Source organism: Salmo trutta, chromosome 12 (assembly GCF_901001165.1).
Source record: "Salmo trutta chromosome 12, fSalTru1.1, whole genome shotgun sequence".
Classification (NCBI taxonomy): domain Eukaryota; kingdom Metazoa; phylum Chordata; class Actinopteri; order Salmoniformes; family Salmonidae; genus Salmo; species Salmo trutta.
Window position 1 is genome coordinate 37,729,495 of NC_042968.1, and position 17,770 is coordinate 37,747,264.

Sequence of the window (17,770 nt, forward strand, 5' to 3'; positions counted from 1 at the left end):
TGTCGGCCACTCTTCTCTGCCTTGGCAAAATGGCAGTCTTCTCATTGAACCACATCGCATTTTGGAGTGTAGGCTATACCACCCGTTTTTAAGTCTAATTCACTAATTTAGCATGCCTCTGACATGCGGTAATGATAAATAATAGTGTAGTAGCCTACAGTTTATTTTGGTAGGCTCGTGTTTTACCGGAACGGCGTACCCCCACTATTTATTTTGCTGGGGCCGCCTTACATGACCTTATACCTGAGGCTGCCATTAGCAACTAAATTATCCTTATAAAGCTTCTATGTGCAATTTGAAAATAATCGGTTCAAGGACATACATCTGTTGTATTAGAATCAATTATTGGCACCATGACTGTCTTTGAAAAAAAAACTATATTTACACGAAGATTGACCACAAAGATTGACATTTTTCCATTCACTTATAATGGGGATCCCGTTTTCTGCTAACAATGCATGAGGTACACCGGCTTCAATGAGAGGGGGGCAGTGTCCTCTCCTGGCCATATGCGGTAAATTCCACCTTCCCACTTGGTTATGAACGCAGGGAAAGTACTTGGCAATGGTACCGCCCAAATCACCTGATTGGATAGGCATACGTTTTCCTAATCAATGTGGATAATTGTCTACCGACTACATTCATAAGTATGACCTCGACGTAAGTGGCGGTTGTTTGAAACATTTCTGTTAGATATTTCCTACCATGGCGTTTTCATTGGTAAGAAAAACACCAACGAGTAGTTGTATTTTCGCTCAATGGTTTTTGTCTTTCAAACAACAGTAGCACACGAAAAGCATATCGGCCTAGGCTACAATTAAAAGTAGTCTGCTACTGCTAGCCTAATAGGTTTAGTCCTAAATCTATGTAAAATGGACAAAAGCCAATATCGAGACTTTTTGGCCTGAAAATTAACCTAGAATATGTATTATCCAGGGTGATCGATGTAGCCTACGAAGCCATATATTTTAACTTTAAATGTTAACATACATTACTTGAATTACATCAAACTGATATTTTAACAAGTTTGTTCTCATTTCTAGAGAGACGAACTTCGATCCCATGACAATTGGGCACCAGAATCTGCGGCCTTGTCCACTTGCAGTAACGCGGACATATATCGTAGAATGAACACCATGCTGGGCAACTCTCTGGATTTTACTGGTGTGTGCACCACATCCGGCACCAAGGGAAAGCTAGACATGCTCCTGACCGGTAAACTTTCTCGCTGCACGTGTACTTCGGAATGACACATCGTTATGCTTGTAATCAATGGCAGTAAAGGGGAAACTATTAGCATAATAAACATACATTTTCCCTTTTTTAATGGATTTTTCTAGTCTACACCACAGCTCTTTGTCATAATTGTGGGAACAGCTGATTCATGCTGCAGCATTGCAGCACTTGTAGGCTAAGCTTTCCAGAGTTTGAGGTCTTTGCCAAGACTCAGACGCTGCAATTCTACTCTGTATTTAACCTGATATTTCTTTTAAAATCAGTCATGCACTAGGCCACCCAGCTTGGCCTCTTTGTAGTTTCTAATGAATTGAAAAGATAATTGTTTTATAACTTGTAACATTGTTATGCTCAAAGTTCTTAATATAAGGAAAATGCCAAAATGCACCCTGGTCTCAGAGCATTTTGTATTCTGTGTAAATCTGAGACACTCCATTTAGTATGTTACTTTTGGTCATCACCACTTTCGGATTATATATTGTGAGTTATGTTAAAGAATTATCTAAAAGCTATAATTTTAGGGTTAGTGAAAGGGTTAGCTAACATGCTAAGTAGTTGCAAAGTAGTAAGTAGTTGTTGCAAATTGCTAAAATGCTTAAGTTGTCAGTGAGATTCAAACTCGCAACCTTTGGGTTGCTAGACGTTCATGTTAAACGCCCACCCCGACCAACCACCTTTAATTAGATTGGTTTTATGTAACTACCAAACGTGACGTAATATTCTTTGCAATCAGGATTTACATTTACTATGTTACGTCTAATCTGAGACCAGGCTGCAAAACGTCTTACACTTTTATTTGTGTGTCTTCAACTCAGTTGGCACCAATGGTGTTTGACCCAACTTGTCAGCCCTTATTATGAACCTTCCATACAACTGTGTAACCAGACTTGGGGCATATTTTAATTTTATCATAGGTTAGTATGATTGTTTTTTATGCTGAAACATAACGATTTACAAGGTTGATTATGACTTTCACATTTGAAAGGTTACAACAATCATCCCTCCTTGACATCGGGTGTAAATGATGCATTGTAAATCTGGCAATATTAATCCAGCTAGAAACAAAGCTTCAATGATGGCCTATCCTCCTCCACCCAACCACCACCCCTCTCCTCTGCCCTGCCTTGTTGCTGAATCAGGACTGTACATAGCAGTTGGAGGCTGTCCAGCCCTGAAGTGCAATGGGGCAAGCTGGCAGTGCAAATCACTGTCCTCCTACTTCTGATCAGTCAGCTGCTGCGACTATAGCTTCTGTGACACTGGCAAATCTGGGAGGGTGAGCCAGCCAGCTCAATACACCAGGGATTTCTGCTCTCAGTGCCCCCTCCTACCCTGCAGCTAGAATACTACCACACCCCTCTCTCTCTGCCGGTCCCCCACCTTCTCTCTGCTCATGACTCTCTCCCTCTGTCTGCTGCATCTCTCTCTGCCAGCTCACTCAGGAAACTAGGCTAGAGCCACTGTTAGCAGCAGCGGCTGGCTGCCATCGCTGACAGACGCTGTGCCGGGGGAGTCTGAGAATATCTCCAACAGGAATTTTTCATTACCCAGTTAGAGGAAACGGAAGGGGGGGTGGCGGTGGAGCTGATGTCATTAGCAGGGGGGGTGCAAGTGAATCAGCAGTCCGGTCACATGCTAAGTCGGTCAGTGATTCAGATGGAAATGCATGGCAGTTGCAGCAGGTTCACCTGATCAACATGCAGGGAAGGGTTGCTACAGTCTGACTTCATTTCTAGCAGTAAGATTTAGTTTTTGGGAAAGCGAAGCCATTTCATTCGACACCCCCTCCTCGTGTCCTCTTCCCTCGGGCAGATGCAGGGTGCTTAACTGTTTATTAGCTCATCTCTCTCCTCGTTCGCCCACAGACCTGCAGGAATCGGACCTGGCTGCAGTGGGCAGCAGGATGCTCTTCCCCAGTAGCAGTGGCAGCGGAAGCTCTCTCCACGAGGGCTCCTCCAGAGGCCTGCCAGATGTCAACGACCTGGGCCTGGGCCTCCAGTCCCTTAGCCTGTCTGGCTGGGAGCGGCCCTGGAGCAGCCATGACACGGACACACACACCACCGCCGCTTCCCAGGCCCACACCAGCTCTACCTCCAGTGAGTACTGGAATACTTCCTTTGTAGTGAATACTGAACTATACTGTTGACAGTGTACATTTAAGTAAAGACTGGAAGTACATTAACATCAAGGCTTTGGCTGTCCTGTTAGTCTACTGTACCACCTGTTCCAATGTGCTGGGAAAAGACTGCTAGTTGCTAGTCTGGTACTTCACATTGGATTTAATGAATGCTATAGCCTAGTTAGGTTTTGTGGCATTGTGTCAATGTAACTTGCTCTGGCTTTGAGACAGTATGCTGCATTATCAGTAATGACTTCAGTTCAGGTGTTGGCATTGGAGGTTTCTCTTGGGTTTGGTCTGTAGTATTTTAGTGATACTGAGCCATTGTAATCCCTAGATTTAGATCTTTCATCTGGCTGTTGCAGAGAATGAGGCAGTTCGTTGTCTGTGAACCTGCTATTTATATCCCCAAACAGAGTGAACTTCAATTTAACTTGTTTTTCAGATATTCACTAATTGACATAAATTCAGCATTTTCCCCTCAGGATGCGAGGTTGAATATACTTCCCTCAAGCACCTTGTACATAATTATTTGTTTTGTGGAATATCTCATTCCATGTTTTAGCTTAATGACATTACCCCGCCTCCACTGTCGCTTCCATCTCACTTTGTACTGACCCAGTTCTTGTGATGAGATTGCGTCACAACATATCCATACATTCCAGAAACAAACATGTTAACAGCACTGCCCTGAATGGAGCTTAAGTGGGCCAGTACAGTTAGATTCCCTTAGCGCCTCATGTTCAGCCCACTGGGACAGCTACAGACCCACAGTAAATATTTGGTGTGGTTGTCAGCTGATCCAGTCTGCATTGTCAGATCAGCCCAATGATCGGGGCTTGTCTAGCTCCTTACAGCCAATGAAGTTCTAATGCTGTAGGATGGTAACATACTAGTGTGTTAGACCTATACTTTCATTATAGAAGGTTGCATAGCAACTATAACAACATGTGATAGTGTTTTAACCTTGTTCTCTGGTTTTTGCCTTATGTTGTATTATCTCTGTCCTTTCAACATCTTGGTACCAGGAGTTCAATGGAAACTATTTAGTCATGCATTTTAAAATGGCGGTGCTTGGCTAATCAGCTGAAATGCTGAGTCTTTCTAGTCATAGTCAAAGAAACTGGCAGTGTGGCAGAATTCTAATCTGGAATGGACAGACGGCCACTATGCTAAGGCCTGATGGTTTGTCAGTCACAATTGCTCACTCGAAAGCATCCATTTTGTAACTAGTAGGTAAAAATGGGCTCCCAGAATATTTTCCTGTTATTGGCAGTGTGGGTCGTACAACATTGTGGATTCCCTATACATTACCAATGGGTCACATAAATATCAGATTAATGTAACTATCTGCTGGTTTTTATGCTCTTATCTGGGAGCTGTGGACTCTGAACAATTTGGTGAAATTGATTAACGGGTTGAAAAGTGTTAGTGCTGGTTGAATAGCCTTATCTCAGCTTCAGCCTCTGATGCTGCTAGTTGTAAGATCTGACTAAAACTCTGTTATGGTCTCAGTGCTGGACATGCTGGGCAGTCCCCTGGGCCAGATCCTGGGCAAGCCCCTTGGCTATAACCCCCCCAGTGAGCCCGTGGGCACGGCAGCTGACTTCCTGGAGAAGTTCCCTGGCATGGCTCGCATGACCAGCCGCCTGGACTCGCGCTCCTTCCTGGACTCGCGCTCCAGCAGCCCTGTAGACTCTGAAACCAGCGGCTTCAGCTCCGGCTCGGACCACCTCTCAGACCTGCTCGTAAGCGTCTGTACTTGGGGGGGGGGGGGGGGGGGGGGTAGTGTACGTAAGTGGCTTTGAATTGATGTATGTCAAATGCATGTCAATGTAAATTACATTCCACTCAAATTATTGTTATGGTTTAGATTTCATGTTTGTTTTTAGGGTCAGACTTTTAGTTTGTTGATCAAGGTCATGTCATATTTTGTTTTGCTGTAGAGTAGTTTATTGGAATGTCTGTCCTTTCTGCTGATCTGAAGGAATATCTCTAACCCCCTCCCAACCAGTCCTCCCTGAGGATCTCTCCCCCCCTACCTTTCCTCATGTCCAACATGCAGAAGGACTCTATGAGGCTGAGCTCTCTGGGCTCCAGGCTGGACTACCAGGACCACGGCTCCCCTCTCACCCCACCGCCCAGCGCCACCAGCTCTGCCACGGCCCTGTCCCGCCGCTGGCCCGGGGCCTCAATATGGCCCAGCCTGGACCTGCTGGAGACGCCTGATGACCCCTTCAGCATCGAGAGGGAGGCCCGTCTGCACAGGCAGGCAGCTGGTATGAGACAATGTTAACACGCTCAGCTTTCTTTTGAGTCTACATGTTCTACTGCTGTTAACCAGCTGTCTTTCCCTTCAGCTGTAAATGAAGCCACCTTCACCTGGAGTGGACAACTTCCTCCCCGCAACAACAAGAACCCTCTGTACTCATACAAGGTCTTCCTGGGAGGAGTACCCTGGGATATCACTGAAGGTACAGCTGCTTCACCGTTTCCATGGCATTAAATTGGCTATCTTATTTTAGTAGACGCAAACCTAGAGAGGAGAAAAATTAAACATCTTGAATCTAATTGGTTCACAGTACACTGTTTCTGTTTAACTGACCTATTTCTGGTCTTTGACTGCTGACCCTTTTCTCTCCAGCTGGTCTGATCAACACATTCAGTGGCTACGGCCCTCTGAGTGTGGAGTGGCCCGGTAAGGATGGCAAGCATCCTCGTTGCCCTCCCAAAGGTAATATGCCCAAAGGTAATGACAGGCTGGTAGGATATTTACTCTTCCATATGGTTCTAAGGTGGCACAGTGGTGGGCACTGGGCACACAGTGGGATGGTGAGTTTAGACACAAGTGTACTTGGTCATTCAATGGCTCCCACAAACACTACCCCACACAAACATGTGTGATTTGTGCAAGAAGTGGAATATTCTGGGTTTCTTGGTCTAGCGTGTTGATAATGAGTGAATACTGCTCACCTTGCCGCCTTCAGAATGGAGGTCAGTGGATCGTATCACTTGAGGACTCACTAACCATTCAGAATAAACAATGAGCAACACTTATTGGAATGTCTTTGTTCACATACAACATAACAGTACTCTTGACCCCTAATAGACTAGCAAACTCGGTGTCAGTTAGCCTGGTGTTGATGCTCTGCTGTGCTCTGCTGTAGGCTACGTTTACCTTGTGTTTGAGAACGAGAAGTCTGTTCGTGCGCTGCTCCAGGCCTGCACCCAGGACCTGCTCCACCCTGAGGAGAACGGAGAATACTACTTCAAGATGTCCAGCCGCAGGATGCGCTGCAAGGATGTGAGTGGGGGTGCTTGTGTGTCCTAGTGACCGCAGCCAGGGGGTTTTGACAAACTGCTGTATTTAAATTATTTTCCCTTTTCTCAGAAGTGAGCCTCAATCAAATATAAAAAATCCCAATCAAAATGTGTCTTTAAACTAGAGATCTGCAAACTTCTCTGTCTGAACAATTTGAGTCTCTCTCAAACATGTACACCCACAAGCCTCACAAGATTTATTTGAAGGTACCTAGAAGAAGTTAAAAAAAATGAGTATATATGAAAATAGTTTAGTTCCTAAAATTAGGGTAATGCATGCAAAAAATAGCTCTATAGACAAACTTCCTTTTTTTGGGGGGGTGGGCATATTCTGTTCCATGTAGTGGATTTGTTATTAAAATAATTTCTATGGGCTAATAGCAGGAATGCCAAATTCAATGCTTAATCAAACAATTTGTGTGTATTTATTTATTTATTTCAGGGAGTCTTAAATCAAATGTCATACCATGGATAATTTAGGCAATCATTAAAAGTTATTGTTAGCTTAGTAAATGAGCCAGTTCAGGGCTACAACCAAATAATGAAACCTCTGTGGGTCCCCTGTAGAGGTTCTGAAAACCAGTGGTTTAGTGGAAAAGAGCTTGGAGGTAAATTCATGTTAACAGGATATCCAAACATTTAAGATATCTGAAATGTTAAGGAACAAACACTGCTAGACTATTGCGACACCCCATGACCCTCTTCCTCCTCTCTGATCTCACAGGTGCAGGTGATCCCCTGGGTGATCTCTGACAGTAACTACGTGCGCTGCCCCTCCCAGCGCCTGGACCCCAGCAAGACTGTGTTTGTGGGCGCTTTGCACGGCATGCTCAACGCAGAGGCCCTGGCCAGCATCATGAATGACCTGTTCGGCGGAGTGATGTACGCTGGGATTGACACCGACAAGCACAAGTACCCGATAGGTGCGATATTACTGTTGAAAGACTGGCAGCGACTAGCCTTGACTGTAGGATTATATTGGTTGATGTAGCTTCATTGTGAATGTCTATGGGGTGTGTTTAACTGTCTGAAATGCAGCAGTCATTAAGGGTCTAATGTACATTGACAGGTACTGCCTCTGCATTGCTTGCCATCTGAGTTTTCAGCTGGGTATCTGTTGAGCATTTTGCGATAAATGTGGAGGTAAAGAGTTTAACAAATTTGAGAAGTAGCCTATTGCTGTCTGGGTTTGACCTTGCATTGTAGGCTGGCTGGGTCCAGTAGAGGTGTAATGGTATCAATCCTTCCTTCATGATGTACAGGTTCTGGGCGCGTCACCTTCAACAACCAGCGCAGTTACCTGAAGGCTGTGTGTGCAGCGTTTGTAGAGATCAAAACCCCCAAGTTTACAAAGAAGGTAAGAGCCGTCTAGTTTTAAACACTTGACCAGCATTGACTGCTTTCAACTATAGTGAACAAAAAACATAAATGCAACAATTTCAAATTTGACTGTTACAGTTCACATGAGGCCCAACCTATGAATTTCACATGACTGGGAATACAGATCTGTTGGTTAGACACCTTTAAAAAAATCAGGATTTCGTCACGATATTTTTGTGCGTTGAAAGATTATCTTTGCAAAGGAGAAATGCTCACTAACAGGGATGTAAACAAATTTGTGGCCAAAATGAGAAGCCTTTTGTCCGTATTGAAAACATCTGCCATCTTTTATTTCAGCTCATGAAACATGGGACCAACATGTTACATGTGTTTAAGTGTTATGGCATATTATCATTGAATAATTGTAATGAAGGGTAATTCTGCCCTTCTCTCAATGGTCTGAATATTTTTTTATTTATTTATTTCACCTTTATTTAACCAGGTAGGCAAGTTGAGAACAAGTTCTCATTTACAATTGCGACCTGGCCAAGATAAAGCAAAGCAGTTCGACAACATACAAAAACAGAGTTACACATGGAGTAAAACAACATACAATCAATGATGCAGTAGAAAAAATAAGACTATATACAATGTGAGCAAATGATGTGAGATAAGGGAGGTAAAGGCAAAAAAATGCCATGGTGGCAAAGTAAATAAAGTATGGCAAGAAAAACACTGGAATGGTAGATTTGCAGTTTGAAGAAAGTTCAAGTTAAAATATAAATAATATGGTGCAAAGGAGCAAAATAAATAAATGCAGTAGGGGAAGAGGTAGTAGTTTGGGCTAAATTAAAGATGGGCTATGTACAGGTGCAGAGATCTGTGAGCTGCTCTAACAGCTGGTGCTTAAAGCTAGTGAGGGAGATAAGTGTTTCCAGTTTTAGAGATTTTTGTAGTTCGTTCCAGTCATTGGCAGCTGAGAACTGGAAGGAGAGACGACCAAAGGAGGAGTTGGCTTTAGGGGTGACCAGAGATATACCTGCTGGAGCGCGTGCTACAGGTGGGTGCTGCTATGGTGACCAGTGAGCGGAGATAAGGGGGGACTTTACCTAGCAGGGTCTTGTAGATGACCTGGAGCCAATGTGTTTGGCGACGATTATGAAGCGAAGGCCAGCCAACGAGAGCGTACAGGTCGCAGTGGTGGGTAGTATATGGGGCTTTGGTGACAAAACGGATGGCACTGTGATGGACTGCATCCAGCTTGTTGAGTAGGGTATTGGAGGCTATTTTGTAAATGACGTCGCCGAAGTCGAGGATTGGTAGGATGGTCAGTTTTACGAGGGTATGTTTGGCAGCATGAGTGAAGGATGCTTTGTTGCGAAATAGGAAGCCAATTCTAGATTTCACTTTGGATTGGAGATGATTGATGTGAGTCTGGAAGGAGAGTTTACAGTCTAACCAGACACCTAGGTATTTGTAGTTGTCCACAAATTCTAAGTTAGAACCGTCCAGAGAAGTGATGCTGGACAGGCGGGCAGGTGCAGGCAGCGATCGGTTGAAGAGCATGCATTTAGTTTTACTTGTGTTTAGGAGCAGTTGGAGACCACGGAAGGAGAGTTGAATGGCATTGAAGCTCGTCTGGAGGGTTGTTAACAGTGTCCAAAGAAGGGCCAGAAGTATACAGAATGGTGTCGTCTGCGTAGAGGTGGATCAGAGATTCACCAGCAGCAAGAGCGACATCATTTATGTATACAGAGAAAAGAGTTGGACCAAGAATTGAACCCTGTGGTACCCCCATAGACTGCCAGAGGTCCAGACAGTAGGCCCTCCGATTTGACACACTGAACTCTGTCAGAGAAGTAGTTGGTGAACCAGGCGACGCAATCGTTTGAGAAACCAAGGCTACTGAGTCTGCCGATGAGGATGTGGTGATTAACAGAGTCAAAAGCTTTGGCCAGGTCAATGAATACGGCAGCACAGTATTGTTTCTTATCGATGGCGGTTACGATGTCGTTTAGGACCTTGAGCGTGGCTGAGGTGCACCCATGACCAGCTCTGAAACCAGATTGCATAGCGGAGAGGGTGCGGTGGGATTCGAAATGGTCAGTAATCTGTTTGTTGACTTGGCTTTCGAAGACCTTAGAAAGGCAGGGTAGGATGGATATAGGTCTGTAGCAATTTGGGTCAAGAGTGTCACCTCCTTTGAAGAGGGGGATGACAGCAGCTGCTTTCCAATCTATGGGAATCTCAGACGACACGAGGTTGAACAGGCTAGTAATAGGGGTTGCAATAATTTCGGCAGATAATTTTAGAAAGGGTCCAGATTGTCAAGCCCAGCTGATTTGTAGGGGTCCAGATTTTGCAGCTCTTTCAGAACATCAGCTGAATGGATTTGGGAGAAGGAGAAATGGGGGGAGGCTTGGGCGAGTAGCTGTGGGGGGTGCAGTGCTGTTGAATGCAGTAGGGGTAGTTAGGTGGAAAGCATGGCCAGCCGTAGAAAAATGCTTATTGAAATTCTCAATTATATTGGGCTTATCGGTGGTGACAGAGTTTCCTATCCTCAGTGCAGTGGGCAGTTGGGAGGAGGGGTTCTTATTCTCCATGGACTTTACAATGTCCCAGAACTTTTTAGAGTTGGAGTTGCACGAAGCAAATTTCTGTTTGAAAAAGCTAGCCTTGGCGTTTCTAACTGCCTGTGTGTATTGGTTTCTAACTTCCCTAAAAAGTTGCATATCGCGGGGGCAGTTCGATGCTAATGCAGAACGCCACAGGATATTTTTGTGTTGGTTAAGGGCAGTCAGGTCTGGGGAGAACCAAGGGCTATATCTGTTCCTGGTTCTAAATTTCTTGAAAGGGGCATGCTTATTTAAGATGGAGAGGAAGGCATTTTTAAAAAATAACCAGGCATCCTCTACTGACGGGATGAGGTCAATATCCTTCCAGGATACCAGGGCCAGGTCGATTAGAAAGGCTTGCTCGTTGAAATGTTTCAGGGCGCGTTTGACAGTGATGAGTGGAGGTCGTTTGACCGCTGACCCATTACGGGTGCAGGCAATGAGGCAGTGATCGCTGAGATCTTGGTTGAAAACAGCAGAGGTGTAATTAGAGGGCACATTGGTTAGGATGATATCTGTGAGGGTGCCAGTGTTTGCGGCTTTGGGGTTGTACCTGGTGGGTTCATTAATAATTTGTGAGATTGAGGGCATCAAGCTTGGATTGTAGGATGGCTGGTGTGTTAAGCATGTCCCAGTTTGGTCACCTACTAGCACGAGCTCTGAAGATAGATGGGGGGCAATCAGTTCACATATGGTGTCCAGAGCACAGCTAGGGGCCGAGGGTGGTCTATAGCAGGCGGCAACGGTGAGAGACTTGTTTTTGGAGAGGTGGATTTTTAAAAGTAGAAGTTCAAATTGTTTGGGTACAGACCTGGATAGCAGGACAGAACTCTGCAGGCTATCTCTGCAGTAGATTGCAACACCGCCCCCTTTGGTCGTTCTATCTTGTCTGAAAACGTTGTAGTTAGGGATGAAGATTTCAGAGTTTTTGGTGGACTTCCTAAGCCAAGATTCAGACACAGCTAGGACATCCGGGTTGGCAGAGTGTGCTAAAGCAGTGAATAAAACAAACTTAGGGAGGAGGCTTCTAATGTTAACATGCATGAAACCAAGGTTATTACGGTTACAGAAGTCATCAAAAGAGAGTGCCTGGGGAGTAGGAGTGGAACTAGGCACTGCAGGGCCTGGATTCACCTCTACATCACCAGAGGAACAGAGAAGAATAAGTATGAGGGTACGGCTAAAAGCTATAAGAAGAATTGGTCGTCTGTGACGTCCAGAATAGAGAGAAAAAGGAGCAGGTTTCTGGGGGCGATAAAATAGCTTCAAGGTATAATGTACAGACAAAGGTATGGTGGGATGTGAGTACAGGGGAGGTAAACCTAGGCATTTAGTGATTATGAGAGAGATATTGTCTCTAGAAACATCATATATATATATATATATATATATATATTTATTTATTTATTTATTTATTTATTTATATATATATTTATATATATATATATATATATATATATATATATATATATATATATATATATATTAATATATATATATATTAATATATATATATATTAATATATATATTAATATATATATATATTAATATATATATATATTTATTAATATATATATTAATATATATATTTATTAATATATTTATTAATATATATATTAATATATTTATTAATATATATATTAATATATATATTAATATATATATTTATATATATATATTTATTAATATATATATTTATATATATATATATATTTATTAATATATATATTTATATATATATATATATTTATTAATATATATATTAATATATATATTTATTAATATATTTATTAATATATATATATATATATTTATTAATATATATATATTTATTAATATATTTATTAATATATATATATATATATTTATTAATATATATATATTTATTAATATATTTATTAATATATATATATATATATTTATTAATATATATATTAATATATATATTTATATATTAATATATTAATATATATATTTATATATTTAATATATATATATTAATATATATAAGCATATAATATATAAGCACTGATGTCCCTTCTCAGGTTCAGATTGACCCCTACCTGGAGGACTCCATGTGCCAAGTGTGCAGTCGCCAACCTGGGCCGTTCTTCTGCAGGGACCAGGTGTGTTATGACATTAAGTTGATGTGAAGCTAGGATTACAACTGTATCATCTGGACTAATCATGTTCAAGTATGTATCTATCCACTAAGGCCTCCTATTAAGCCTTTATTTAAGAAGCATACATTTGTGTAAATTAAGTTTAATGGTATTGGTTAGACACATCAATGATACACACGTATGTTCACCACAGTGCACACAGTAAGCTCACTACTACCTGTGTTCTCCTCAGGCCTGCTTTAAGTACTACTGCCGCTCCTGCTGGCACTGGCAGCACTCCATGGACCTTCTGAGTAACCACCGGCCCCTGATGCGCAACCAGAAGAACAGGGAGTCCAGCTAGAGCAGAGGAGTCCAGCGAGGGGGCGGAGAGCCCCACACCTCACGGGTGAGGACACACAGCGGGGGTCCGCAGAGCACGAGTGTCCAGCTGCCCCCGACACCAGGGGCACCATGGCACTCCCACCAGGACTGGGGGAGAAACACTGTAGAGAAGTCTACTGCTGCACTTGCTACTTTTTGCTGTTTACTTGTTCACGTTGGCACTATGCACAGTGACCTTGTTGGGATAGTCAGGGGCCCCACACTTGTGCAGTTTCCCTGACTTGTGGCCAGACGAGAGGATGATTCAGGCCAGGGTTCAGAAGTAGATGAAAATGTCTTGATTTTTTTTTTCTCTTATCCTTAAGTTTTTTTGATTTTATTTTACATGCGTTGCATATTGAGAGCATACACGTCTCATTGCCTTTCGTTGGTAGATACCATACAGTGCCTTCAAATAGTTCCACCCCTTCCCCCCCCACCCCCAGTTGGCTTACTGTTTTTCCTGTGCAAGCCAGCTGGTGTTTTTTACTTTGGAAGATGAGTTGGGCTTCATTTAACCAGTCGCATTTCAGACATTTTTACGCAGTTTTTTACTAATTTGTACACAAACGGTTTTAAGTCATGACAAGGAAATTTGGAACCGAATTCTACCTGGCGGCTTTTAAATTTTTTTCCCTCCCCTTGGTTTTTCCTCACCCTGAAGTATTAGTCTGGGGCTGGTGGTAGATTTGTTCTCCCTACGATGTTCTACTGCAGGGGTAGGCAACCCTGTTCCTGGAGTGTCGCAAGGTCTGCAGGATTTTGTTCCAACTAGGCACCACACCTGGCCAATTGATCTGTTCAATGATTTCCTAAATTCAACACACTTGGTCTTCCAGGTTGGTTAAAATATATAACATGACGTTCCTGTGACCTCCAGGACCAGGGTTGCCTTACCCCTGTTCTACTGAATGGGTACAGATTAAGGTGTTGAAGCATTACTTTTCTTGTGGTGTTGGGCAAGTTCATAAAGCCCAACGTTACTGGACACTGCTTCAACTGGGTTTCCATGTTTTTCAATCAATTGGATGGATCTTTATTGAGACGAACGGACATTAACGTTTTGATTGTAAGTTACATAGTTTTATTGTTGCACTTTTTAATTTGCACTTTAGGAGAGGGTGGCAGTGATTTGTAATCACTGTTTTTGTACATCAACAGAGGGGCCCTAAGCCCAGATATGAACAGCTGCTTGTTTCCTGTTGAATGTAGAACTTCCACTTTGCTAAAAACGTACCAAGAGCTTGAGTAGACCTAACACAGCTTTCCCTGTGCTTTCTTACTCCATCGCCTTCCTTGTTCCTGTTGGATATATGCATATTAAGCTGTGTGCCAAAGACTAAGTGTCTTTTCCCCCATCAAGTTACTCATGCTGAGCTTGTCTTAGCCCAGCTGCTTTTTAGAGTTTTGAAAGTCTACCTCACTGTGGTCTCTTTGCTGCTACTTACTGATGTGGATAATGTTCAGATTGGGCACAATAAAGGTGTTTAAGCATTACCTGTTGCTTCTGGTCTTGTATACTAAAATCTTGTGATTATTTCCATGAATGTGTGCATAGCTCTTGGATGATATGACGTTAGAAATAAGTAGATTTAAAGGGATGGAGAGCTTTTTTTTATCTTTTTCAAGGCAATCATTGTTACCGCAGATCACCACCCCCAGCTGTTTCATGATGTAAGTAGTGTAACCATGAGCCATTACAAGCTGAAGGAGAGCTGCACACTGTAGGAGCTCAGATGCAATAATTTAATAACCAACGTTTTGATAGACAAGCGGTTTTCATCAGGTACCACAATGATTGCCTCAAGTTTTCATACCCCTTATTCCACATTCTTTATTGCAGCCTGAATAACAGTGGTTAAGTAGATTCTCAGCCTCCCAAGTGACAGTGGTGTAAGGCAGTGCTAGCTGTGCCACTAGAGATTCTGGGTTTGAGTCTAGGCTCTGTCGCAGCCGGCCACGACGGAGACCCATGGGGTGGTGCTCAATTGGCCAAGGGTCGTCCGGGTTAGTTATTCCTCGGACACATTGGTGCGGCTGGCTTCCGGGTTAAGTGGGCGTTGTCAAGAAGCAGTGCAGTTGGCTTGTTTTGGAGGACGCACGGCTCTCGACCTTCGCCTCTCCGGAGTCCGGGAGTTGCAGCGATGAGTAAAGACTAACTACCAGTTGGATACCACAAAGGGGTAAAGATTCTCACCTGTCTACACACTACCTCATAATGACATATGTTTGGACATTTTTGTACATTGATTAATTGAAATGGGTATCTTACATGTGTTCACACCATTGAGTCAATACTTTGTAGAAGCATGTTTGGCAGCGACTACAGTGTTGAGTTGTCTTGGGTATGTAATCCGCTTTGCACATCTGGATTTGGGATTTTTCTTCTGACAATTTTCTCAAGCTCATAAATTCTATGGGGTGGTGAATGATAATTTTCTAGATTAATGGGATTCAAGTCTGGGCTTTGGCTGGGCCTCTTGGACTTTCACATTTTTGTTCAGAAGCCTTTCCGGCGTTGCTTTGGTTGTATGTTTGGTGTCATTGTCCCGGGAACGTCAATCTTTGCACCAGTCGAAGGTCGTTTTGCACTCTGAAGCAGCTTCAAGTCAAGGATTTGGCTCATTGTTCCCTTTATCTGTACCAGTCCCTGCTGCAGAAAAGCATCCCCATAGCATGATGCTGCCACCACCATGGATGGTGTTAGATGGGTGAGCTGTGCAGTAGCAGTGCGTGGGTAAAATCCCTGAGGAAGCCAAGGCTCCCCCCCAAAAAAGCCATATCGGTGTTGTGATAATTGCGTTTGCTCGAACCTGTTCATGTTCCTTGTGATGGCATATGCTTCTAAAGCCAGAGATGTGGCAGAATTGTGTATAAAGTATTTGGCCACAAGAATTAAAAGAATCACAATTTCAATGGTCTTAACATTGCAATAGTAACATTATATCCTTAATTTAAAAAATATGGGCAGTGTTCATAATGGGAAATAAGCATTTTGCAAGGTTTTTCCAGAATTCTGACCCAAATTTACATTCAAAGAACAAGTGAGACAGATTCTCACCATTTTCACAGAATGCAGATATCAATAGCCACAAATTTGGATATCATAGAATTACATGGATATATCTTATGTAAAATTTTAAAGTGCACTTAACTATGTTTGGTATACAATATTTGTAAGGCCTTAACCATGCATTTTCCAGACAATGTCAGGAATAAGCATGTTCCAGAAAAATGTTGCTCGGTTTAAGTTGGTTTTGTGAGTGAAGAATTTGTCTTATATATTGCAACAAGATTTCTCAAGTAAGCCCACGCCTTCCAATCTGAGTTCTGGATAAACTTTGATCTTAACTCATCTTAGCTTTGGTATTCATTAGTGTTGTTAGACCACTGGGAAGGGCTTTGATAACAGAAATTAACTCTGAAAGGTATTGGAAACTCTTTCAATGTTATAAATTGTTCATATGTGAGAATATTACCCTTGTTGTCAAACATCAAGAACAAAGTCAATATTCATGACAGCTGGGGTAGAACAATGACTTATTCCTTACAGTTATGTCTGAATTATTCCACAAAAGAGCTTGATGTGGGAAGAAATTGTGCAGGAAACATATTATCCAGGCCATTGAAGCTTGCTGGTGAAACCTTGCCAATATAGCGGGTAATCTTTAGGGAATATAATTACATTTCAGTAAAAATTGAAGTCCTCACAAATTATTAAACGCATTACTTGGAATGAAATACCATATTGAATCAGTATTGATCAAACATCTTCTCCACCAGTTGATCTTGAGTGTTATGTCAAAGTCCAACACTTCCAGACTGCCTTCAGCTCTTTTATTAGAGAGGACTGACTTTTTAGTTTGAGACTCATTTTTCCAGATGAAGTCAAAGGTCTTATTGATCTCTTTACAAGTAGCAGGATTAACAAATAATGGTGAGGGGTACACAAAACGAGACAGTCCTTCTGCCTTGGACAGAAGTACTCTCCCAAGTGTAGAAAGATCTCTTTGTAGCCAATTAAATGTATTTTTGGTTTTCTTAATTTTAGGAGAGAAATTCATGTCTAAGTGTATTTTGACAATGTATTTCTTTATCATCAGTCAAATAAACATAAGATTTGACATTTAGAAACATTCAGTTTTAATCCTGATGCAATAGAAAATGCAGTTATAGCATTAAGGGCGACCTGGTCTTTGTCTCTTAAAAGAATAGTATCATCAGCCAGTTGGAAATTCTGATTTCTTTGTTAAAAATGGTTAAGCCATATACATTTACGTTATTCAGAATATCTAGAGAGAAGTTCCACAACCAAAATGGTGAAATTGGGCAACCCTGTCGTACACTTCTGTTGATACTGAATCTTTTCAAAGTATTAAGGTTTAGTAACACACAATTATTTATATCTTTGTAAAACATGCGAATGACTTTAAACTTCTTGGATTTGGTGAAAATGTTAAGTGACCTAAAGAGATTCATGTTCAATCTTGTCAAAGGCTTTACAGAAGTCAGTAATAAGACAACCGCATCTGAGTCAATTGCATCTGAATAATCTATAGGGTCTAAGACTAAACGAATGTTAGGGCTTATGTGACGGCCCTTCATAAATCCTGTTTGAGTCTCATATATAATGTTATCTATTCCTTTCTTTAATCGTTTGGCATAAACCAGA

General features: G+C 42.1%; 1 protein-coding gene across 4 annotated transcripts; it reads left to right on the top strand.

The window, feature by feature from the left end:
* The first annotated feature begins 588 nt into the window (after positions 1-588).
* Positions 589-13,522, top strand: LOC115203503 (cytoplasmic polyadenylation element-binding protein 1). Of its 4 annotated transcripts, none has more exons than XM_029768230.1 (12): positions 589-660; positions 1,044-1,164; positions 3,102-3,332; positions 4,871-5,103; positions 5,370-5,634; positions 5,716-5,829; positions 6,000-6,104; positions 6,523-6,659; positions 7,401-7,599; positions 7,939-8,033; positions 12,658-12,738; positions 12,968-13,522. In XM_029768230.1, exons 2-12 carry the CDS (start codon positions 1,128-1,130, stop codon positions 13,076-13,078), a joined length of 1,608 nt encoding a protein of 535 aa, XP_029624090.1. In that variant the 5' UTR covers positions 589-660; positions 1,044-1,127; the 3' UTR covers positions 13,079-13,522. The 4 variants fall into 4 exon arrangements, with proteins under 4 accessions (XP_029624090.1, XP_029624087.1, XP_029624088.1 ...); XM_029768227.1 differs by having other exon boundaries at positions 632-720; positions 1,044-1,215; XM_029768228.1 differs by having other exon boundaries at positions 632-720; positions 1,044-1,215; positions 6,000-6,089.
* Positions 13,523-17,770: the final 4,248 nt, after the last annotated feature.

Coding starts and splice junctions, on each gene's coding strand:
- LOC115203503 (XM_029768227.1), top strand. Junction 1,216..3,101: donor GCTAGACATGCTCCTGACCG/GTAAACTTTCTC, acceptor GTTCGCCCACAG/ACCTGCAGGAATCGGACCTG. Junction 5,830..5,999: donor ACCCTGGGATATCACTGAAG/GTACAGCTGCTT, acceptor TTTTCTCTCCAG/CTGGTCTGATCAACACATTC.